This window comes from Nuphar pumila, chromosome 13 (assembly GCF_984573655.1).
Source record: "Nuphar pumila chromosome 13, dmNupPumi1.hap1.1, whole genome shotgun sequence".
NCBI classification, from domain to species: domain Eukaryota; kingdom Viridiplantae; phylum Streptophyta; class Magnoliopsida; order Nymphaeales; family Nymphaeaceae; genus Nuphar; species Nuphar pumila.
This window is the reverse complement of record NC_143261.1, coordinates 57116892-57142481: the sequence shown is the minus strand read 5'-3', so window position 1 is coordinate 57142481 and position 25590 is coordinate 57116892. Positions and strand designations below refer to the sequence as shown.

General features: G+C 38.6%; 1 protein-coding gene across 1 annotated transcript in view; it reads right to left on the bottom strand.

The window, feature by feature from the left end:
• The window catches only part of LOC149818459 (uncharacterized), a 395444-nt gene extending 383563 nt beyond the window's left edge, over nt 1-11881 (bottom strand). The window contains exons 1-2 of the mRNA XM_089986220.1: nt 11789-11881; nt 10868-11154 (exon numbers count right to left, since the gene is read on the bottom strand). Coding sequence (XP_089842346.1) covers nt 10868-11154; nt 11789-11881 — 380 coding nt within the window. The remainder of the gene's footprint in view (nt 1-10867; nt 11155-11788) is intronic.
• Between the last annotated feature and the right edge of the window lie 13709 nt (nt 11882-25590).

Below are 25590 nucleotides of genomic sequence, written 5' to 3'. Positions count from 1 at the left end.
TTCAGGTCTTTTTCGTCCTATTTTCAAACCGTCAGATTTATGACCATTAATCTCATTTATCGCAAAACGTTTTGGCCTCTCTAAAAGTCTATAAATATCTTCTATTTCGTCTTTTGAATATACAAGAATTTTACAACTCTCAAAAAAAAAAAAAATCTTCTTCTTTCTTCTTCTCGATTTGGCTTGCAGAGTACAAGTGTGGTAGAGATCATCTGTCCTTGCAAAGCAGTGACTCTCTGGAGGTTCAAGCCTAGTTGTATCCTGGGAACTCAGTCGCATCAAACCCCTTTTCGCATCTTCGGTCTTCCCGGAGTGGGGCGATTGAAGTTCTAAAGATAGCGATCTTAAGAACGTGCCTCTAGGCTTGAGATCTCTTTTCTGAAATCCATTTTCACAAGGTTGGTGTAACATTTATACCTAGTCAGTCAGGAGAAGAGACCCTTGCATGCAGAAATTTGAAAGGTTCATTGTGAGTAGGGGTGGTGGGAGCGACTACGTGATGGACGAGCCACCATGGGGCGGTGCCTATATCCATTTCGGATCACATGTCAATAATGCTCGAATGGGAGGTAAGATGGATGAGCAATCGAAGGTTCAAGTTTGAACTATGGTAGTTGAGGGACCCAAAGCTGGTTGAAAGCATAGAAGGATGGTGAGCCCACCCGCAGGTAGCCGCTTAGGCTGTTCTTATATTCACAAAAAAATAAACCACATAAGAACTCGATTAATTGAGTGATCCAAAGGAGAAGGGGTTGTGAGATTCAAGCAGATAGAGGAACTGTGTTTAATGCAGAGGGAGATGGCAGCATGGCGGGGTGATGCACATGAGGTGGAGGGATTAAATGACAGGAAAAAGCTATTGATCGATGATATATCAGAATGAAGAGCAAGGCAGGAGATTAAATGGAAGCAAAGATCCAAAGTACATTAGATGTGTTGTGGCGATAAAAACACTAAGTTCTTTCGCTTCCTCTAGAAGAAATAACTTCACTTGGCCTTGTCAATTGGAGGGCATCTTTATGAGAATGATGAAATCTAAAGGGAGGCAACAAAATACGTTAGTGACTTTTTTTTACCTCCAATATGGGTGAGGACTCTCTTGACATAAGTGAGACCCCCATGGGTTGTTTTGATTCGAGGGTGCAAGACTTCGTGAACAGGGGTTTATTTGTAGATGAAGTCAAGCAAACAAAATGAAAACTCCTCAACAACAAGGCCCCGTAGGTGGACGGATTCCTTGTTGAATTTTTTAAGGTGGCTTGGCCAGCATGCCAGAGAGACTTTATGGCAGTGTTTAACGATCTTTATAGAAACTCATGTTTGCCAGGGAGATGGGGGTGAATCCCTCTTGGTCCTCTTTCCTAAATAACCTAGGAGATTGAGATTAAAAAGTTCAGACCAATTTCACTCTTAGGCACCCTGTTCAAAATTATAACCAGGGAGATAGCAAATTTTATGCAAATGTCCTCCCAAATATGCAAATTTTATCCCAAAATATGCAAACGGCGTTCTTTTATTTTACGATTTTCTCCCAAATATGTACTTTTGAAGCGGCACTAAAGGCAAAAGCTTTGCTAAAGGCTTTAGTGATACTTTTGAAGTGTTGCCAAATGCCCATCGTGCTTTTGGAGTGTCAGTTTTTTTCAACAAACTCTTTTTACTATAAATCACATAAGAGCACAAGCAGGAAGACATTTGGACATTCACATGTGAAGGTCAGAACATTCACAAATGTGAAAGCATAAGGACATTCGCAAATGTGTAAGAGAAAATTCACATATTTGGATATTTGAGAGGGAAGTTCACATATCAAAGGAAATTCACGTGTGAAGGGTGAAAAAGTCCTTTTACAACCGAAAAGTTGTGATTTTTGACATGGGCAGATTTCTCCCTATGCGCTGCAATCTAACAGTAGATGCAATTAATTGAATATCTCCATGTCCCATGTGATTAAATTTGTAAATCCAATACCTTATTATTTTACAGCATTCTACACTTTTTCCACATGCATCTAATTGACATACTTGTACTTGATTTGGTACTCATAGATATACTTGGTTATCAAAACAACCACTAAAAATGACATGATATGTGACTTCTAATTTCTCATGTTAATCATATTTCTTCTTTTTACATTTTCATAACTTTTTGAATATTTTAAATATATAGTTTTATTTCATGAAAAATTGTACTTTTAAATATATTAAGAAAAAACTCCCGAGTCAGCTGAGTTGACTTGCCAAGTCATGAGTTGCAGGTCAACTGAGATTTGACTGAGATTCTTGGTCAACCATGCATACACATGCCCGCAACACACACACACACACATGTACACACCCACACACATGTGCACAAGCGAGCACACACACACACACACAACATGCAACTCAACATCTCACCCTATTTTGCAAAAATATGTGCACATGTCAAGAAATAAAAGTGAAAGAAGGTCAATGTCAAAATTTCCCAAACACCAAAACTTTCTAATCCAATAAGCCATCTACGACAAATTATAGAAAGAAAATATGAATAGAAAATTAGATGAAAAGTTAACATTATCCGTCTTTAATAAAGCATGTACACTGTACACTGATAGGTATTTGTACGAGCAGGACAGAACTCGATTGTGTCCCCTACAAAAGACACCATACATATTACAGCGAGGATGAGATGAAATGCCATCACTACAACCAGCACACAAAAATAGATAGAACTGAGAAACAGATCATATGAACCAGTTATAAAAGAGGGGAGCTGGGCACAGCTATCCAAGGGGACAATCAAATGCACAGATAACAACTGATTACACTGATAGCTAGATTATTAAAAGTTGCATTATAGTAGCCAAGGTGTGCAACGTTTGAACCCAACTAGGGATAGTTACCCAGCTTGACAATCGAAGAAGCAGGAAACATATAACAGTAACGGTAATGCCGATGATGGAGAAAAAAAGTGAAACATCAGTTAGGAAAATTAGCTGAATAGAAAACCAAATGAAGAAATTTAAGATATAAATAACCAAGCAAACCAATTAAAGGTTGACAAGAGAAATTCAGATTCCAGAACAGCTAAACAATGTGAAACCAAATAACAAGATGATAAATCAGAGGGATGTTGGGCGATCACCCTGTGAAAACAAATAGACAGGGAGCGTACCTTGATTCGCCATTGATCGTGTAGGTGATTCGGCGTTCTCCTCAGCCGGTCGACGCCCACAATGAGCCCAGGCCTTATGTCGACGGTGAGCAGGACCCTGTTCTGCTTTAAGCTTGAATGCAGAAGTGAGTTTGGGCAGGATATGGCTATGAACTCTCATCAACTTCGTAGCCCCTAATCCCATATTTATAATGGAGAATTGGGCAGTTACGTGAATGTGGTCTCTCCACATTCACGTAACTTCCACCCACTACCTCCATCATCCAGTCACTTACGTGACCCACTAACATGGTGTCAAACCGGGTCAGATTGCGGGTTGGATCCGTAACCTATAATATCCAACATTCTCCCACTTGACCCATTGACACCAAGAGTGTACTAAATCGAGGTGTATACCGTTATCTCGATTTAATTCTTCATGTGGGTTCACATGCCACCCTTTATCACAAGGATGAATCGTATGAGTCAAGGATATGAACACCCCTTTATGAAATGCCATATTTTCTTATACTACACTACAATTCACCTTCAGTGCTTAGGCATGTAAAGAAATTACCTTTATGAATAGGTTGGTCTCTCACCTATTCTATTGGTCCTTTAATATTGTTATTCTGCTATTCTCTCTAACCCATATGAGAGATTCTTTATGCAAAATCAACAATAACACAAAACTTTAGAGAATCAAAACATAAACACAAATGTGATTACATAATGTATTGTCATACATCAGAAGGAATCAAAAAGACCCATCCCCTTTACATGTTGGGAATACAATCCCGGTGCTAGCCCTTTAGTAAGGGGATCTGCAGTCATTTCCTTCGTCCGAATTGTATCAATACATACCAGATGATTCTCAGTCCTTTCTTTAACAACAAAATATTTTAACTCCATGTGTCGACACGATGTTGAGCTCTTGTTATTATTTGAAAAGGACACGGCTGCTTCATTATCACAAAAGATCTTTAGTGGTCTCTCAATAGATTCCACTATACCAAGACCCATAATGAAGTTCCTTATCCAAATGGCATGTGACGAAGTCTCGTATAGAGCAATAAATTCCGCCTCCATGGTATGAGCACCAGTGGTAGACTGCTTTCCGCTTCTCCATGAGACAGCACCACCCGCTAGAAGGAAAATGTATCCAGTAGTGGATTTTCTACTGTCAATACACCCTCCTAAGTCCGCATCAGAGTATCCAACGACCTCTAGATGGTCAGCTTTCCTGTAGGTCAACATATAGTCTTTCGTTCCTTGTAAATAGCGCATGACCTTCTTCGCTGCCTTCCAGTGCGCAATGCCTGGATTTGACTGATATCTACCAAGCATTCCCACAGCAAATGCTATATCAGGTCGAGTGCAGGTCTGCGCGTACTATAAACTCCCAACTGCTGAAGCATATGGGACAGCATCAATCTGAGCCTTCGCAATATCATCCTGAGGACAGTCCTTCAAGTTCAATTTATCCCCTTTCACTATAAGTGCCGAACTAGGAGAACAATTCTCCATCCCATATCTTTTAAGAACCTTAAGGATATAGGATTTCTGAGATAGGCCAAGGACACCTTTAGTTCTGTTACGACGGATCTCAATTCCAAGGACATAAGTGGCCTCACCCATGTCTTTCATATCGAAATGAGAGGAAAGAAAATCTTTTGTTTCATGTAAAAGACTCAAATCATCAGTTGCAAGAAGAATATCGTCAACATATAAAACCAAAATTATGAACTTACTCCCACTAGTCTTAATGTAAATACACTGATCAACAATGTTTTCAGTGAATCCAAAGTTCATAATTACCTGATTGAACTTCTTATACCACTGACGGGAGGCCTGTTTAAGTCCATAAATTGACTTATTCAATTTGCAAACTAAGTTATTTGAGTCATCTATATTGAAACCAGGAGGTTGTTGCATGTATACCTCCTCATCCAGATCCCCATTCAGGAAGGCAGTTTTCACATCCATCTGATGCAGCTCTAAATCAAAATGAGCTACGAGGGCCATGATTATTCTTAATGAATCTTTAGTTGAGACAGGAGAAAAAGTCTCATTATAATCAATGCCCTCTATCTGTGTGAAACCTTTTGCAACAAGCCTAGCCTTGTACCTCTCCACATGACCTTTAGAGTCTGTTTTGGTTTTGTAAACCCATTTACAACCAACAGGTCTAACTCCATTAGGTCGAGGTACAAGATCCCACACTTGGTTCTTTGCCATAGAGTCAAGCTCTTCTTTCATGGCATTAATCCAATGTGTTGATCTTTCACTTTCAATGGCTTCTGCAAATGTGAAGGGATCTTCATCAATGTCTATGAAATCATTTGACTCTTGTAAATACACCACATAGTCCGGATGGATAGCAGATTTCCTAATTCTGGTGGACCTCCATACAGGTGCTACAGGTGGGTCAAAATGAACCTCTGTTTCCTGTTGTTGTTGTATATCCTCATCAACAACCGGATCTAGTTGGGATTGATGTTTATTGACTGGACTTTCTCTTACATTACTCGAAGGAACAATGATAGAGAAAGTCGGGTCATTATCCTTAGCAGGTGAGAAACCTGAATCCTGCATTTCCTCAAAATTAATATTTTGAGATGCATCTATCCCAACAGAACCATTTTCAAGAAATCTTGCTTTATCTGTTTCCACTATCTATGGTGTATGAGATGGACAATAAAACCTAAAGCCTTTTGATCTTTCTGGATAACCAATGAAGAAACCACTAGTTGTCCTAGGATCAAAAGCTTTTATATGTGGGTTATACAATTTAGCTTCTGCTGGACATCCTCATATGTGCATATATGACAAAGAAGGTTTTCTACATGTCCATAACTCGTAAGGAGTCTTTTGAACAGCCTTCGTAGGAACCTTATTCAAAATATGCACTGCAGTCCTAAGAGCTTCACCCCACAAGATCAAAGGAAGATTTGAGTGATTCAACATCGCTCGAACAATTTCTTTAAGCGTACGGTTTCTCCTTTCAGCTACACCATTCTGGTAAGCACTACCAGGCATGGTATACTGAGGTACAATGCCTTTCTCTTTTAGAAACCGCGCTAATGGACCTTCCTTTTGTCCCATCTCAGTGAAACGACCATAATATTCGCCACCTCTATCTGACCTGACAACCTTAATAACTTCACCGATTTGTTTCTCTACTTCTTTCTTGAAGTCCTTAAAATCCTGAAAGACTTCTGATTTTTCAGATAATAAGTAGAGATACATATACCATGAGTAATTGTCTATAAAGGTGGCAAAATACTTTTCACCCGTATAACACGGTGAAAAAGGGCCGCAGACATCCGTATGCACTATTTCTAACTTTCCATTGCTGCATTTGCCATCTTTCTTGTATGTGTTAGACTGCTTAGCCTTTATGCAGTCAACACATGGCTCTATATTCGTAAAATCAAGGGATCCAAGGATTCCCTCTTTCATGAGTCTTTGGACTCTCTCTTTCGAGATATGTCCTAACCTCCGATGCCAAAGCAAATAGGATTGATCATCCTTTAGACCACGTTTATTGCCAATCATTGTGTTCTCAATGGAGTGAGATTCCTGAATTTGGAGTTTGGTTCTTAATCGATACAAACCATCACACATATATGCAGAACCTATATTCATTGAATTTTTCATAATAATAAGTTCAGATTTTTCAAATTTAAACACAAAATCAAACTTATCAAGTTTTGAAATTGAAATTAGGCTCCGACTATAAGATGGAACATAAAATGTATCGACCAAATCCAACATGAATCCCGACTTCAACACAATTCTGCAGGTCCCAACGCTCTTGACATGCGAACACATCTTATTTCCTGAGAAGATGCTTCTTTCATGCTCCGTTGGTTCCCTTTTGTTCAGAAATGCCTGCAAAGAGTTGGCAATGTGCACCGTGACACCAGAATCAATCCACCAACTATGCAATGGAACATGAATTAAATTGCACTCATGAGAAACAAATGACTTATTACCTTTATTTTCGATCCACTTCTTGAACTTCAAACAGTCCACCTTCTTATGCCCTTTCTTTTTGCAGAAGAAACACTTTATAGAAGGGCCACCAAACTGGGATTTGGCTTTCGCCTGAGAGTTTGAACTCTCCCCAGTGGCTCTCTTCTGATTCTTCTTTTTGAAGGAGCTTTTCTTTGGCCTCGACCTCTGTTTATGCTTATGAAAGGCCATATGTGCACTTGGCACCCTCTCACCCTTCAACCTCTCCTCTTCCTCAACACACTTACTCAAGAGGTCATTAAAAGACCACTCATCATTATGTGTGTTGTAGGAGATTTTAAAGGGTCCATACTCAGTAGGTAACGAGGTTAAGATCAGATGGACTAAAAACGAGTCAGAGATGGCGAACTTCATGTCATTCAGTTGAGTCGCAATATTCCTCATTTCCAAAATGTGCTGTCGGATGTGACTATCACCAGCATATTTCATAGACACTAATTTGGACATGAGGGTACTGGCCCTTGCCTTATTAGAAGTGACGAACTGAGCCTCAATGGCTCCCAGAAATTCCTTCACAGTCCTACAGTGAGGAATTGCGCCTCGAATGTTCTTAGCCACCCGAGATTGCAAAAGCAACAGGCTAAGTCTGTTCGAGCGCTCCCACTTCTCAGAGGCAGCCTTCTGATCAGCTGTACTCTGCTCTGTAAGAGTGGGAGGTTCGTCAATTCTAAGGGCCAGATCTAAATCCATATAGCCCAAAGTGAATAACACAATTTCTTTCCAATCAAAAAAATTCGATCCGTCTAAGATAGGGATACTACTAGAACCGTTGATATGGAAGGAACCTGATAAAAGGAACGAAAAACGGAAAGATGTTACTATTATTGCTCAAACGAGACTCGTGTTGAAAAGGTAAAAGTGAGACCCTTTATTTTCACCTTTTCTGAGACAAGCATAGTTCAGCCATTATCGTTTCACTTTGGTGAAAACGATAGTACTCATAATTGCTTCGTCTCTTCAATTCTCAAGGAATTGACTTCAGTTGGTGAAACTAGTAGATCATGAATCTAGAGGCAATTCAGCACTGTACCTTTGGGTACGAACACGCTTCATGGGCTGGGATTCATATCTACTATCACACCCTGTGTAAATTTGGAACACAACGACCTACCTTTGGGTAGAATCGATGTTTCATAAATTCACACACAATCATAATTACGAATCTTAATACGATTCAAAGAATCCTCAATTAACACGACTCAGATCACTATGGTGATTACTTGAATCGGTTAATCAAAATCTTTTACCGAAAAAAAACTATTCGTATTATGGAGCACACCCATGCACACATTTTAATGCATGTATATTCATGACATAATATCAGTTCATACTACAACACAAATGCATAAACTAATTGTCATAAATTTAGTTATAATTCATGCTTAAAATCAGTATGCATAACTTAACCAACGCTAAAGACATGAATTAACATGCATTATTCAAAATAAATACTTTATAAAGCATGAAAAATAACAAAAGCATGCTCATATGGGTAAAACCCAGGGTCCTCATGTAGGAACCAGTCTTAAAACACTCTGAACCGGTCTGAAAACGCCCCGAACCGGTCATCTAAGGGTCCGAACCGGTTCTGAATCTTATAAACCGATACATAATATGAACAAAAGTTCATAAAACCCTATAACCGTATTCCAAAATCCCTGTATTTCTTTATATTTATGAAAACAGGGTCTCAGCATCCCGGAACCGGTGAAAAACTGGAAAGAACCGGTCAAAAACGGCTCCGAACCGGTTCCGGAAAGGGTCAGATCAGGTTTCTGATCCGATTCAGTCTCAATAGTGTTTGGATCCTGCTTTGCATGGATCCGATCCGGTTAAAATGGGATCCGGGTCTGACCCGACCCAAACATAATACGGATCAGACCCGGCCCGAACAGAACCCGGGTTAGACCTGGTCTGAAACAGGCTCGGGTCGGACCCGGTCCAAAACAGACCCGGGTCGGACGCGGTCCAAAACAGATACCGGGTTCGACCCGGTCCAAAATGGACCCGGGTATGACCCGGTCCTTCATGGATCTGGGTATGACCCGGACCAACATGGACCCGGCTATGACCCGGTCCAGACCGGATACCGGGTTCGACCCGGTCCGAAAAGGACCCCGGGTACGACCCGGATAAAACCGGATCCGGGTCCGACCCGGTCCTTAATGGTCCCGGATCGGACACGATCCTTTCCGGATCAGACCCAGACCCGGAACCTTTATGGGTCCGGGTCAGATCCAAAAAGTAAAAAAATGCAGACCCGATCCATCCAAAAGGGTTTGGATCGGGTCTGTCCACGGGTCGGGTCTCCGAACCCGATCCGGTCCGATTTTTAAAACCTAAAACAGAAACCCGATGGTTTCTGTTTCGGTTTTAGGGAAAACCGAAAAAAGGTTTTTCAGTTTCCCCTTTTTCCGGTTTCACGGCGACCCACGTTGCCGTCACGGCGACCGACGCAAATGCCGGCGACCTGCATCACCCCACGGTGACGCTGGTCCGGCGTCAGCCCTCCCCGACAGAAGACGTCGCCCCACGACGACGATCCACGGCGTTGCCGTCCGATGACTGAAATGCATGGCAGCACCTGCCAGTCCGGCTGCAGCCCCGGTGACATCAGCAAGGATGCCGCCGGCCAGTGGCTGCCCCTCCACGGCGAATCGCCGCACGGCGTGACCCCGGCGAAACCACCTCCTCCCCGGCGACAGGTAAGGGTTAAAATAGATTTTTTTTTTTATTGTCGCCGATTTTGCAGGTAACTCCGGCTATGGGGTGGGGTATCCAGGGCGCCGGCAAGACCGCCGATGACAGCTCTGCTGTTTTCCGGTAAAAGCCTTTCGCCCGATGATGAAAAAGGAAAAACAGAGAAAAAAGTGGGTTTTTTTAAACCCCTTTTCTACATCTGCCGGTTACAGAATCAGGCGACGGCTCCGGCGATATTCCCGGCGACGGCAAAACCGATCACAGGTATAAAAACGTACATTTTTTTTTATGAGTTTTGCCTGAAACCATGAAACCGGGAATGTAATGTCGCCCTTTTCGATGACATTTGCCGGTGAAGACAGACTGTCGCCCCACAGCGACAGTCTGCAACAAATCGGTGGTTGTCGCCCCACGGCGACTCTACCGACGCCAAATTGCCCTACACGGCCACGCGCAGCGGAAATGCGTGGCTGTGGGCCCATAACCCAATGTTGGGCGATCACCCTGTGAAAACAAATAGACAGGGAGCGTACCTTGATTCGCCATTGATCGTGTAGGTGATTCGGCGTTCTCCTCAGCCGATCGACGCCCACAATGAGCCCAGGCCTTATGTCGACGGTGAGCAGGACCCTGTTCTGCTTTAAGCTTGAATGCAGAAGTGAGTTTGGGCAGGATATGGCTATGAACTCTCATCAACTTCGTAGCCCCTAATCCCATATTTATAATGGAGAATTGGGCAGTTACGTGAATGTGGTCTCTCCACATTCACGTAACTCCCACCCACTACCTCCATCATCCAGTCACTTATGTGACCCACTAACATGGTGTCAAACCGGGTCAGATTGCGGGTTGGATCCGTAACCTATAATATCCAACAAGGGACACTAGAAACAAAAACTTACACGCAAATGCTCAACCAAGAAAACACAATTCTTTCTAAACTAAGTGATCAGATAAACCCATCGGCAATCAGTGAAAAACACAGAGACCACACCTCTGTTGTACAGGCGGGATGCCTTCCTTCTCTTCCACACGCTCCTTGATCCTATCGATGGTATCGGTTGGCTCGATATCGATCTCTATTTCTTTCCCGGTAAGTGTCTTCACCTTGATCATCGTTCCACCCCTAAGCCTCAAAACCAAGTGAAGGGTGGACTCCTTCTGGATGTTGTAATCTGAAAGAGTCCTCCCATCTTCCAACTGCTTCCCTGCAAATATTAGCCTCTGATGATCAGGGGGAATGCCTTCTTTATCCAGAAGAAAACATAACACCCATATTCTCTATTTAGACTATCACCCACAAAACCAATAGAAGAAAACAATGGAAGGAACATTGAAAAGAGGGAATAGGACCAAAAGAATCCATTGAAAAACAAAAAGAACAACAGAAAGGAACTCATTAGTTCGTCATAAACCAAATCTCCGTCTCAGAAATCAGACCGAAAAGATGAAACTCAGAAAACCAACCGAACCACACAAAGGCCCAAACCTCAACTTCTTAATCCATGTAAAGTTTGTAATCCAAAAACCCAACACATTCCTTCAAAGGGGAGCTAAAAGATGGATTTGTGAACCCTTTTTCTGTTCTAAAAGCAAGACCACAAAAAATAAAACGAAAATTAAGAGCCAAAAACATGAGCCCTTCCATCAAGAGAGAGAGAGAATCAATAGATGGGTATGTCACTACCAATCAGCAAAACGGTAGTCCGAAATGAGAAAGAAGAAAAAGAAAAACCAAATTTCATACTCAGAGCACCGGTTTCTCCTCCTGCTCCTGACACAAATCCCTCGGAAAAGCAATACCAACAAACCAAAAGCGCCCAACAAAATGAAAAGAAGAAAAAAAAAGGAAGAAAGGGCACGAAGAGAGAGAAAAAAAGAGAGGGAGGTGTGATCTCCTGTGCCTCCAAAGCACCTGAATCTTGGCCTTGACGTTTTCGATGGTATTGCTGCCCTCGACCTCCAAAGTGATCGTCTTCCCCGTCAGGGTCTTCACAAAGATCTGCATATCTGGGGGATTGGGAGCGAGAGCTGGCCTCTATCAATCAGTCTCTCTTGGATACGCCCTATATGAATGCATCAGATATTGAATGTCTCAATGCTAGATCGGCCGAGTTGACTCTTCTAGTGCAATCGTGGCATCTTAAGGATGAGATTCGTTGGAAGCAGCGGTCAAGGGTGACTTGGCTTAAAGCGGGTGACGGGAATACAAGGTTCTTTCATTCTTTGGCGTCTCACAGGCATCGAAGACATGCGATTCACACTCTGTATATCAATGGTGTCTCCTTTTCGGGCGATTAGGTAATCAATGCTATCTCCAACTATTTTTCTAACCTGTATTCCTGCAACCAAGCTGTAGGTGGCAATATGGGTTCATCTTTATTTTTGTCCATGGATCGAGTGCTATCCAATTCGATTCAGGGGTTGTTCACCGAAGAAGAAATCGTCTCGGCGGTGCGGGAGTCGTCTGGGTGGAAAGCTCCAGGTTTTGATGGGTATCCTGTGGATTTCTTTCGCATATTCTGGAAATGCGTTAAGAGTGACATTCTTAGTGTCTTCGCTGAGTTTCATCGTAATGGCCGATTGCCGGTTCATTCTCTCCTAGCAATTGTGTCGCTTATTCCTAAGGAGGAAGCCGCATCGGATATCTCGCGATTTAGATCTATATCAGTGTTAGGGAGTTTATATCGCATTATCGCAAAGGTCTTAGCTAACAGGATGCGGTCAATTGCTCCTAGGATTTTTTCGGAGGAACAATTCGCCTTCATTCCTAACAGAAGACTTCAACATTCCTTCATTTTGGCCACAGAAGTGTTGCACTCCCTAAAGATCAGCGGGGGGGCCTTTTTCACCCTGAAGCTCGACTTTCATAAAGCTTACGACTCGGTTCATTGGCCGTTCCTCTTCAACATGTTGGCAAACTTGGGCTTTGGTAGGCGTTTCTCTAGCTGGGTGTAAGAGCTGGTAACCAATGCCCAATCTCAGTTTCAGATCAATGGGGTAAAAGAAAAACAGTTCAAACTTGGTCGTGGTCTTCGACAAGGATGTCCTCTGTCTCCGCTACTCTTTAACGTCGTCTCTGAAGGCCTAGTGGTTTTGGTTAAGAGAGCAGTGGAGGGTGATCTAATTGAATCTCTCGGTATTCAAGAGTGTCGTAGTCAGATCCTGACCTACGCTGATGACATAATTATCTTCGGAAGGGCCTCCATCCAACAAATGTTAAGATTCAAGCTGGTCCTTCTTTTCTTCCAATCGATGTCAGGTCTATCTTTGAACTACGAGAAGTGTTGTCTATCCATGGTCAACGCCCCTCTATCAATGTTGGACATGGGCCAGCGGATATTCGGATGCTCGGTTTCGAATAACTCTTTTTCTTATCTGGGTCTGCCGCTTCAAATCAGTCGTGTATCAACGGCAGCCTGGAGTACCACTATCCAAAGGGTTCAGAAAAAAATATCGAGCTGACAAGCATCATACCTTTCTATCGTGGGTAGACTAACTCTCATCAAGCACGTTCTTTCTGCTATGCCAGAATTTTTTATGTCTATGTTCCTGATGCCGATGGGGGTTAGTAAGAAGATAGCTCAGGTAGTGACGCACTTCCTGTGGTCTGGGCGAGGTCCCAAAAACATGCGCCACCTAATAGGGTGGGACACTCTACGACTACCCCCAAATAGGGGGGGTTTGGGAATCAAGGATCCTCGGCTGAGGAGTATGATTCTTGTCGTGAAGCAGAGCTGGCTTGCACACCAACCTGGGTCTCCGTGTGCAAGCGTGCTCCTAGTTAAATACGGTGGTGTAGAATCTTTGGTGGGGGCCACAAGCGTGCGTCAGCGAACTATGTCAAAGCTTCGACGATCATGGATCCAAGCATGGTCTGCAGTTCTGTCTTATAATGGCAATATTGACTCACAGACTCAGTTCTTTGGTCGTAACCTTGCTCTGAACGGATCTTTCCGCTCAAAAGAAGGCTACCTCACTCTCCTTCCGTCGGGGGTGGACCGGTTTCCGACGAACCTGATCTGGGGCAAGGGTCCCACTCCGAGATCATGTTTCCTGGCTTGGCTAATCTTACACGATCGGGTGCAGACAACTTCCTCAAATCCATCGGATTTCATCTGCCGAGTAAATGTGTGTTGTGTGAGGCGGCTGAAGAATCTGCCTTCCACCTTTTCTGGGAGTGCTTTGTTTTTCAAAACATCTTTAAGGTGACTTGGAATAAGCCGGGGGTCAGTGTGCGCCAGGAATCGTTCGCCAACGATTTGTTGTGGGGTCCTCAACAAGTTCGTCATTCCAACAAATGGCGTATTATTTGGCGAACCTGGCTGCTCTCGTCATGATGGGCCGTATGGATGACTCGCAACAACGCTATTTTTCAGCATATTCCAACAGTGTTCAACAAAATGGTGAACCTTATTTTGGCGGACGTATACGCCATTCTCCGCATCAACATCCCTGATCTGCAACACCATCTGCCTCCAGGGACCATTCATGATCCAGGATGATGCTCGTCGCCTAACTGTATTTGTTTCTTGTTTATTTCTTCCTTTTCTCCTTGCTTCGCTACTTTTCTTTTTTCCTTTTTTGGGCTCCTTGGCATGTCTTGGGCCCGTGTTTGGTTTCCCGGTAGGTTCAATGTTGGTTGAACCTGTTTTCGTTTCGTAATGTTGATGGTTATAGTTCGGCTCTCTCTCTCTCAGGAAACAAGGGAACGACGTTTTTTTCAATTGGTCGTCGTATTTATGTTGGAGTACTCTCTCTCTCTCTCCTTCGTATTTATTTGAGAAAATCCCATTTAAGGCCAACATTTTACCCCTTATTCCAGGCATGGGCCTCACATTTCTGACATTCCACATATAGCCTCTATTTTCTTGTAAAATTCCAAACAAAGGCCTTCACGAAATCGGATTCGGAGTTGGATCCGATTTTAAAAAGCAATCCGACTAAATGCTAGTAGATTGGGCCGGGCCGGGCAGCCCGTGCCCTGCCTGCAGCCTGGCTCAGCCCGTATATAATAATACTAATATAAGTTATATAACATAGAATACTATATATACAACATAGAATATAATGTATATTTTATATATAATATATATTATATATAATATACATTATATGCAAACCTCATTTGAAGTATGAGATAAATGTCATTAAAAATATCACAATTAATAATTGAGAAGTGTTGTTAAAGTCTTATAGATGTTAAACAGCATTTTTGAAAACCAACGTCAGCACTAGCAAAGCAATAAACTCTGTTACTATTTTCAAACATTTCAATAAACAAGTTAGAGAAATAAGGACTTTCCTGATAACAAAAGTCATTCGGATTAACTCATTTTTTAGGTGTTTGATCTGATATCCCATCATACTCATTTTTTCTTTTGTTTTTAGGTGTTTGATCTGATACAAGGTTTGTACCTTGGCTTTAGACAACAACCATTTGCGTTAAAGAAGATATTTTTGATCTCTTTCGTGTTTTCGAGAGAGCTTTGTTGCATTTTGATCTTCATTCACGTGTGCAGTATTTTACTTATTTTTATTCACATTGGGGTACAAGATTTTACATTATTCAACATGTTTAGAATTTAGGATAGGTCGATCAAACATGAAATTGTGTTTCTATGGTTCGATTTATGTTATATTCTTATTTAAAACCCTATTTTGCTTTCATAATATCCATTTTAATTTGCAGAAGCAATTTAACCTATTTTCTAATGAAAAATGATGTAGATTCGTATTTAAATTCATGTTATAAGTTAGATTTGATATTTGTAACATGCTGGATATGTTTATGCCTGGAGTTAATATGATTTTGATGGATTATAAAGTTGTTTGGATGTTTTTATAAACTCAAAATCCTTTTTCAAAAATCAATTTTGAGAAAAATATATTATCTTAAGTAAAAATGTTGGTTATTGTGTTTAATTCATGATATGCATGATACTTCTGTGTTACATATATGTAACATGCTTACATATATTTATGTATAAATATGATATGTTTTTGATGAATCAAAATCATTGGTTGCATATTCTTAGTGTTTTGGATGAAAACATAAAGTTCTTGATGTGTTTCTTAAAAACTGCATGTTGTTATGTATTTTTATTTCGATCTGTTGTAAAGAAAAATATAGTTTTCAAGTCGATGAACCCATAAATTATGAATTTAAAAATGTTTCTGACATACAGAAGCAATTAAAAAAAAAATTGAGCTCAATGAGTTTCGGGTTTAGAGATATGACCTCCGCAAGCCGACACAAAATTTATGTCTCGATAGAAAATCTTTGTAGGCTGCATATTTTTGTAAAAATTATACCTCCCAAATTATTCTAGATTTATGGTTGATATTTTTATATGTGTTAGCTTATATATGGTAGAACACACGATAAAAATCATGTAGGCAGATTATTTACAGTTTAAGAATTAAAAATCTTGAAATTTTGGTCCAGAATCTGTAATTTCTAAAAAATAGTTTGCTAAATAATATAAATAGTCTGTATTACAAAATTTTTAATTATTTAAAAAAAAATAAGTCTGGGTTTTTGGGGACATCTGTTAGACATATCAAGCCAACCATAGTAAAAAATTTAGAATTTATTTTGTTATGTGTGATGAATGACTAACTTTTCTTTGAAAAGATCAAACCGGACTAGACTGTTCAGTGAACAAAAAATAATCGATGTTTCTAAAAAATTTATTTCTTGACTCTGAATGGGTTTAGGTCAGGGCTTCTTCTTGTAGATAGCTAATGTGTATATGAATGTACATTAAAAATCTTAGATCCAGAATCACTTTATATGATTTATGTTTGAGCTTCTAAGAACATGTAAGATTCTGTTTTTACAGTTTTGCATGTAAATTGTTTTTGCCAGTTTGCATGTGATGTGTTGAATTACATGCATGTATTGGTTTCAGATTTGAACCAGGTTTATTATATGCAATATGATAATAATGTATAGCCTAATGTGATGTTATATATGCTTATGATGATTATGTATAATATGTTATTATGGTATGTGGCTTGTGAACATGATATGTCGCATAATGCAAAATGCTTACTTGAATGTATGAGACGGTTCGAAAGGTGAATGAGATTGTATTGTGACTTATGATTAAGCTACACATGGGCCTATTGAGGCCGTGTGTGAGTAAAATATTATTGTAATAATCATGTGAATGCATTATTTATATTGTCTTATGATGCATATGATTAATTATACTTATTGACATATAATGATACACTGTTATGACTGAGTAGGGTGGTAGCCCAATCAGATGATGCATGATGAGGTGCATGTTATGGATATACAGATCCATTATGTTTTTGTGGAAAGAGTGTATGATAATTTAAAGAGGTATAAGAGACCTTAACAATATACCAATAATATGATTCTTTGATTGTCCTCTGATGATGGTGGGATCCTTGGATGACGGTCATGAGGGACCATGAGGATACTGAACAACATTTGCATTGTTTGTCCCAAGAACCCGATATGGAGGTTCATGTTCCTAGCCATGATTGTAGAAAATTTTCCACCATTTTGTCGAGGATCGTGAGATTGGCTCAACTGTAGCATATTGGTATATTAAGAAAAATGGTGTTGGAGGATGTGTAGGCCTTGTCGTCACGACATTGGGTGATGATGCTCGAAGTCGATCGAGAAACATATATGAGATCCTAGTACATAATAAATTATAATTGTGTATGATTAAGATATAGTTGGGATCTACCTTGGACCTCAGAATTTTACCCATGCTAGTATCCGCGAAGTGGTTAGGAGAATAACTTAAATTGGTTTGTATTAAACATATACATGCATTCAAAAGAAACATTCTATATGGAGATAAAAGTTTTTCATGCAATTTGCATTGGTTCATGTATTGTATATGCATAATATATGCATCGATTTTTGTATCATGTGATATTGCAAGTATGCTTGAATTTATTTATGTTGCAAGCATATCTGAATCGTTATGTGCACATAAATATTTTCTAAACTTGATGTTTAGTGGATTTATACTTTATTCTTTACTATTGGATAATATAATATTTTGTATGAGAACTATGAGTTCTCAAACTTAATCGAGTAGGTGATGATGCGACTAGTTTTGCTAGCGATGGCAAAATTTATTATGGTTGCTGGATTCTATATGTTATGGGATTGATTTAAACTTTATGAACTTAAAGTTAAAGTTTATTAATTTTTAATTTTGGTTTGAACTATTTCATTTTAAATTATGGTTTAAAATGGATGATTGGTGTGTTGGGATGTGAATCTGTGATGTACCCTAGATTCGTGGGATGTTTTTAGTATTAAAAAAAAAAGTTGTATTTCGTTTTCATCTTGACAAAGGGATCTTGTCTTTGGTGTCTCTTTTGCAAACTTAGTTCTAATGGGCTATAAATGCTAGTGCTTGCATAGAAGTTGACCTCTTAGAGCTTAGTTTGGTTGAAGCAGGACCATAGATCAGTTATAGCATCATTCACTTTCTTTAAAAAAAATCATATATTTTCGGAGGTGAATTTGAGGTCGTTACATAGTTGATATCAAAGCAGGTTTAGAAACAACATCATGATTTATAAATTCGTGATCTAGAAAATAGTCTATGCATCACCGATAACAGAAATGTAAATCTACTAATCAGAGTTCAAATAGGAAACACTGAAAAACTGAGATCTCTTGACTACTTCCAAATACGACTCCACGATGCTCCATTTATGCGTTACCTGAAAAATTTTAATGCAGAAGGGTCAGACTCCCCTGTCTGCGTAAGAAGCATTATATCTATATGTGGTGCTCAGTGTCCTGTGTACAAATATGTGCAACAACTGCAGATATAACTAGCATGGAAATTTATATCATTCTAAGAAAATGATTATGCTTTCAATTCATGATACAGTGCAAAAGAGGATTGAACTAAAGATACATTTATCCACATTAGCATAAGTTGTAGATTCTACAAGTTTTACGAAAGTCATATCAACAGTACATAATTCTTCAGGAATAAGTTTTCAGTCAACTTAAATTATTTAATGTTTATCTTACTCTCACCCTGTGGGTAAGCACAGGCATAGACATTGTAGTGAACTGAGACCATACGGTGAGATGCCTAACTCTCACGAAAACACGAACATCCATGAAGCTCATACCACCTACCCTCTCCAAGGTAGATCATGGGTCCGGTAACATACACCATCTTTCAGGTGTACCCAGAGCCTGGAGAATCCGGTAACATATACCATCTTTCAGGTATACCCAGAGTCTCAAAGGTTTTATATTTTATTTTACATTTTTTTTATAACCAAGTGCGAGCTATCGCACTACGAGGGGTCTGGTAACATATACCTTCTTTCAGGTATACCCAGAGCCTCAGAAATCTCATATTTGATTTCTCAATTATTTTCCTGTGCGAGTCATCGCACCAAAGATGATTCTCAAAATCCTGAACCCGCCTTGGGGTTCACACACATTGTATGGACTTAATTTTTTTTTTGTCAGGGTGCCATGAGCACCATCAAGATAGCATTTCTCGGAACATGGCTCGACTTGGAGCTCACAGTCATCATTTTTTTTTTTGAAGTTATGAGCTAGGGTGTAAACAATAGCATGTGCTTGAATCCATAGAAAAGCAATTGATAAATAATTGAAGGTAATGGTGCCCTTTTTGTTCCACAACCCATAGAAGCAGAAAATCAATTAAAATAAGGCACAACAAGTACAATGTTAAGTTAATTATTTCAAAACAAACAAAGCAGTAACAGTGCCTGAACAATTACTTTAATAATTGTTGCATCAACCAATTCACCAAATTGGCTCATGTGTTGCCTTAAACCTTCATCGTCTACTTCCCAAGGAACACCCAAGACCTGAGAAGTTTTATACAAAACAGGATAAATATATTCCCATAAGTAAATGTATAAGGAGTAGGTTTCATAAATAAGCATACCACCAGCCTTGTGCTTCCTGTAGACATTGTTCTCCCACTCCACTCCTTACAAATGACCTTCAACACAACGAAGTAGGGGAAAATATGCTTAATCATTCATGAACAGGCTACATTCAGAAAAATACCACAAATGAAAGCGACCAACATAGTCTATATTACAGCTTCATAATACATTAATGGCTGGCATGATTCTTAGCAGTTCGCATAAATGCATCAGCCTTAATTTCATGTTTTTGCATAATTTCATTCGGTGGAGTTGTAAAACCTGCTCCCTTGGTAAGGGACATTACTAATCTCTTCGTTCAAGTCAAGCGAAAAAAGGAGAGAAAGAGAGACAGATCTTATATTAGCATAACAGCTATATCTTCAGTTGTTTAACATATCAAAATCCATATCTGAAAAGCAACAGCAGACACACCAATAGTATGTTACAAACCAATCATGCACGTGCACACATGCACACACAATACACAATATCAGTCACACTCAAGAATGTTGGGGTAGATTAAGACATCATCATGCTCTTATGCATAATGCATGCACATACACATAATTTTGCATATAAATAGAATTACATATGAATTCACCATTACAACACAAACCAAGAAATAAGTGTTTCATCTTATCGTATATGAATTCACCAACAGATGAGAAATTCACAAAACAACCATAATGCAGCAATATACTGTAACTAACACATATCTCCAAACACAAGTTCCATTCTTCTTCAATTCACCAACCGGAGCTCAACAGAGCCTGTCGATGCCCACTTTCACGTTTGGGGAACTGAACTTGGGTCGGTCCAGCTGACCCGCACTCAACCTAGCCAAGCTGAGTTGAGCACGAGTTTGACCTCGATGTCACCAAAAGCCATCACCTCCTTCAGCGAGGTCATTTCGCCAACCTTGACCCTACCGCTTGTGGTCGTCACCTTCGCCACAACCTTGTTCTTCACTACCATCATCAGACTGGAAACCGAGGTTAGCATACGTGTCCTCGCTCATAGTTGGATCGTCAATAAAATACGATCAATGTCATGCTAATCGAGGAGAATTCTCGAGGGCCATTTTGAAATTTCTTTATTTCTCGTGAGACCACATGCATTACAAGGTAGGTTTATAATAACTTTAACATATATGTGTAGTTTTAGGTTTTTTGAAATGCTTGGGGTTTTCATAATTACATAGTTTATATATATATATATATATATATATATATATATATATATATATATATATATATATATATATATATATATTCAAAAATTGTTTGTGTTGCATGCCTTTTGAGAAAATATATATTTAAGTAATATTTGTTTTTCATAAACAAGAATGTGCATATGTTAAAAAAGTATCAAAATTTTCCATATGTGAGTATTTTGAACATGTTTTCAATAAAAGACACATATATTTCAGGTTTTACAAGCATATTCTAACATATGTATTTTGGATTTTATGAATAGTTAAATACGAGTGTATTTCAAGATTTTATGAATAAATATATGTATATGGCTCATGTTTTTTGAATATGCATGTTTCTGAAATTATTACGTAGTTTTAAGCCTGTGTAAATGCTTATGATGAATGATAAAATGCATATCAAAGATGCTGCATAGTATCTATGATGAAAAGCATGTTATTCAATTGTTATTTTATGTGAGGCAAAACAGGGTGGTTCAACAAAGAGAGGAGGTTGTTCAGCAGGAGCGGCTGAGAGCAGTCACCAGGAGTCAGTGAAGGTAGCACTGGTGGGTGCCATCGGTGGCTGCCCAGTTGGTGGGAAGGAGAGAATCAGGTGGCAATGGTATGGTGCAAGACGAAAATCAGGAGAGAGATGGGCAATGGTGGTGGTGGTGGTGGTGGTGCTGGGTTTACACGAGAGAGGGGAGAGTGAAGGGTGAAGGGGAGCATGAGTGAAGTTTATGATACAGGTGAGAGGGAATGTAATGGGCAGAGGGGGCATGAGTAGAGTATTTATAGGAAGAAAAAAAGGAAAAAATCCAATTAGAAAGGGGGAAAACCTTTTTGATTTGAAAAAAAGTAGGGGGAAAAAACATTTTCAAAGGCGAGTGTGGAAAGAAAAACTTGAAATTAGAATTTGGTTTTGAATTTCTTTTTAGTTTTAAGTAGGAAAACAAGTGGGCTTGGATTTGGATTTTGGTGAGACCTATTTGGATCTCATTAAATCCAAATCCAACCTACTAATATATATATATATATATATATATATATATATATATATATATATATATATATATATATATATATATATAATTAAATTCATTTGGGTCATAAGTGGACTTAAATCTTATTTATTTAAATGAGATTCATTTGGGTCTTAGGTGGATCCAAACAAATTTATTATACTTTAATAGGATCCATTTGAGTCACAAATGGATCTAAAATTTTATTTACTTGATGAGATCGAATTGGGTCTCCAAGTGGATCCAAAAGTCCTTTTCTTAGTGAGATCCATTTGGGTCATCTAAATATATCCAAATCTTATTTTACTTAGTAGAATTCATTTGGGTCTCTAAATAAATCCAAGACACTTTCTACTTTAAAGAAAGATCCAATTGCATCTCAAATGGATCTAAATTTCTTCTATGCCTGATTTAAGCCCCGATATAAATCAAAACCCTACCCAAATCTATTTCGGTTGACTGAAATCATTTGGAGATCCTATCCTAAATAACTTGAGGTCGAGTGGATCTTATATGTTCATTCAAATAGTTCAAACTTGCGTTTGAGTTGGTTGATCCTCTTAGATCTATATTGAGGTCGAGATCCAAATACTTCATACAAAACCTCATAAATGCCCAATTAAATATCAAATAACTTCAATAAATGCCAAAATATTATCCATAAATAACTGCTAATTAATCAATCAATATTAGCTAAGTAATTTGCTAAAAAATGATATTTAATCAAAGTTAAATACCAAAATAATTCACAAAAAAAAATCTTTTATTTATTTAAAAATTTTGAGAAATTTATAAACTTTACATTATTGCTCAATGAATATTATTTCAATAAAGAGCAATTGGCAATCATTGATGTTAAGTCAATTTAGTTGTTTGAGCAACTGTGTAACAAAAGACTTAATGATATAGAACGATTTCAATGACTATCAATATAGTCAAAAGATCGAGAAGTTGTTATCGACAAAAGGTTTAATAATCTTTAGCACTATCATAATTTTTTAAAGATCATGTGATAAGAAATAACTATAAAATAAAATTTATGAAAAACTGCAATAACAGAGTAACTGTAGTATGCATGAGAAATAACTTGCGGACTATGGTTCATTCCACTTGGAGGATCCATTGAACAAAGGTGCAGAAAACATCATTCTTTCAAGTGAAGAAGTATCAAAGTGAGCATACATGTGGTGGATCATTGGACAACGTAGTAGTGAAAAAAATATCTTTCAAGTGGATTTCAAGTGTTATTCTTGAACACTTACACGATAACCCAAAGTTAACTCTAAAAGAAATCTTAAATGACATTAGTCGCAAGGAAAGTATGAAGGTTACGTACAAACAAGCATGACATTAATGAGAAATGACTAAGGTGATCCTATATGGTTTATTCGAAGAGTTTTTCAAGATGCTTTTTGCCTATTGTCATTATTTGATGATGACTAACCGATGATCGACAATGTGCATTGAAACTGATAGACGACGTAGATTTATGTACATGTTCGTATCTTTTCGTGCATGCATTGATCAGTTTTTTAAAGAAAGCCCTCCACTTCTTATGGTAGATGACACATTCCTAAAAGAAAAATACATAAATATTGTTGTCAGCCCATGGTATTGATCCTTGTGATCAAATATTTTCGGTTGCATTTACTGTTATAGATAACGAGTCGAATGAATCATGGGTGTAGTTTTTTTATGCATGTGAATGCACAATTGAGACACTAATACAATGACATACCCAAAGTTAAAGTACAATTAACAGCTATCTCAAATAAGCACACAAAGCTACACAATATGTTCTCCCATACATGGCTAAATTGTCAGGTTGAATTTTACACAAAACACTACGAAAAACTTTTAACATAAATTTGGAATATCACTAGGTCAACTTTGGTAAAGCACAACCAAAGCACTCACGAGACAAAAGTATAATTATTTTCTTAAAAAGATTCAGGAGCAAAGGGAAGATGCATACAAGTATGCAACTAAGGTCATAAAAGAAAAACATTAGGCTAACATATACTTTTCAACTAGAATGTACAAGCGCTTAACCTCTAATATAGTAAAGAGATTTAATGCGAGGATTCTCACAATACATGACAAGTCACTAAATCCTCTTATTGAAAAACTTTATCTCATGATGATGAAACTTTTTGAAAACCAAAAGAATAATACCCATAACATGTGTGGTGCCTAAAGTAAAAAAAAGTTGGACGATGGTAAAAAAGAAGCACGAAATCTATGTGTTCAAGTAGTGCATTGCCTTCATCGTCGATACAAAGCCTACAATCACTCTCACAATTGTAATGTTTATCTTAAAAAACAAACATGCTCTTGTAGAGAGTAACAGGTTAGCGAGATTTTGTGCAAACATATAATCACGTGCATTTTGTACGAAGACAAGTTATCAGAAGATTACTACGATAAGTTCTACACTATTAAATCGTATCAAGCTGCATATAATACTTATTCATTTTTTCTAATGACAGATAATATCTCACATCACTCCTCCAAACCTTATTCCAGTCTTACCACCTAAAGCGCATCCTAAAACAAGATACCTTAAGAAGAAACAAAAAACAGAACACAAAAATGTTGGGTAATACAAGTGCAATCACTTTTGATGAAATTGGCCACAACCGGCGAAAGCACAAATAACATTATATTAGAGTACAGATGGTTTACAAAATCTGTATTTATTAGAAGTTGTTTTATGAATTCTTTCTTTGTATTTACAATCTTTTTTAATTAATTATTCCAATGTCTTATATCTTTTATGTATATAAGGAGTTCACAATGAATAATTATAAACCAAAAAGAAACATGGTAGTAGAAAGCAGTTCAAACCCCGTCACCAACCCCAAACAAGGAAGCAGTTGTGTTAATTATACAACACATTGACCAGAATTATAAAGTGAAAATTACCCAACTTCTGATAATTATTTGGTGCAATGAACTTTACACAATTTGGCTTTGAGGATACAACTGAGCTTGGCCTGCTCATGGAGTCTAATCTACAACGTGCTGTCCAACTAAACTGCCTGGCACAAATCACTTAAGATAGCACCTTTAATAAAATGAAAGCGACTCACACTAGGTTAAAAAATGATAGAGAGAGAGAGAGATGGATAACAGGAATAAAAGATAGGCTTCAGTTATTATAGACTCGATCCCAACAGCCAATAATTGAGTCAAATGGCATCTACGGCCTAAAAAGGAAATTAAATGGTCTAAACAATACTAAAAAACCTAAAAACATCTACAGAGGAGGTGACTAGTCAAACGATCAAATGAGAGGAAACAACTAGGCCAATCAATCTTGCATGAAGTACATATCCTTATGTTAAAATCGATGTGAATCTGCTGATATGAATTGAATCTCCTAATTGGAAACAGCAACACTTAAAAAGTCACTTGCTCATGCACAGATATCTTGATAAATTAGATCAGTCAATATCAAGCATGCACTAAACCTTTCAATGAATTGCCGTTTATCCGGATCTCCAGTGGAATTATTTCATCATATAAGCCCTCAAAAACTTCGTCAGCATGTACAGAATTTAGATG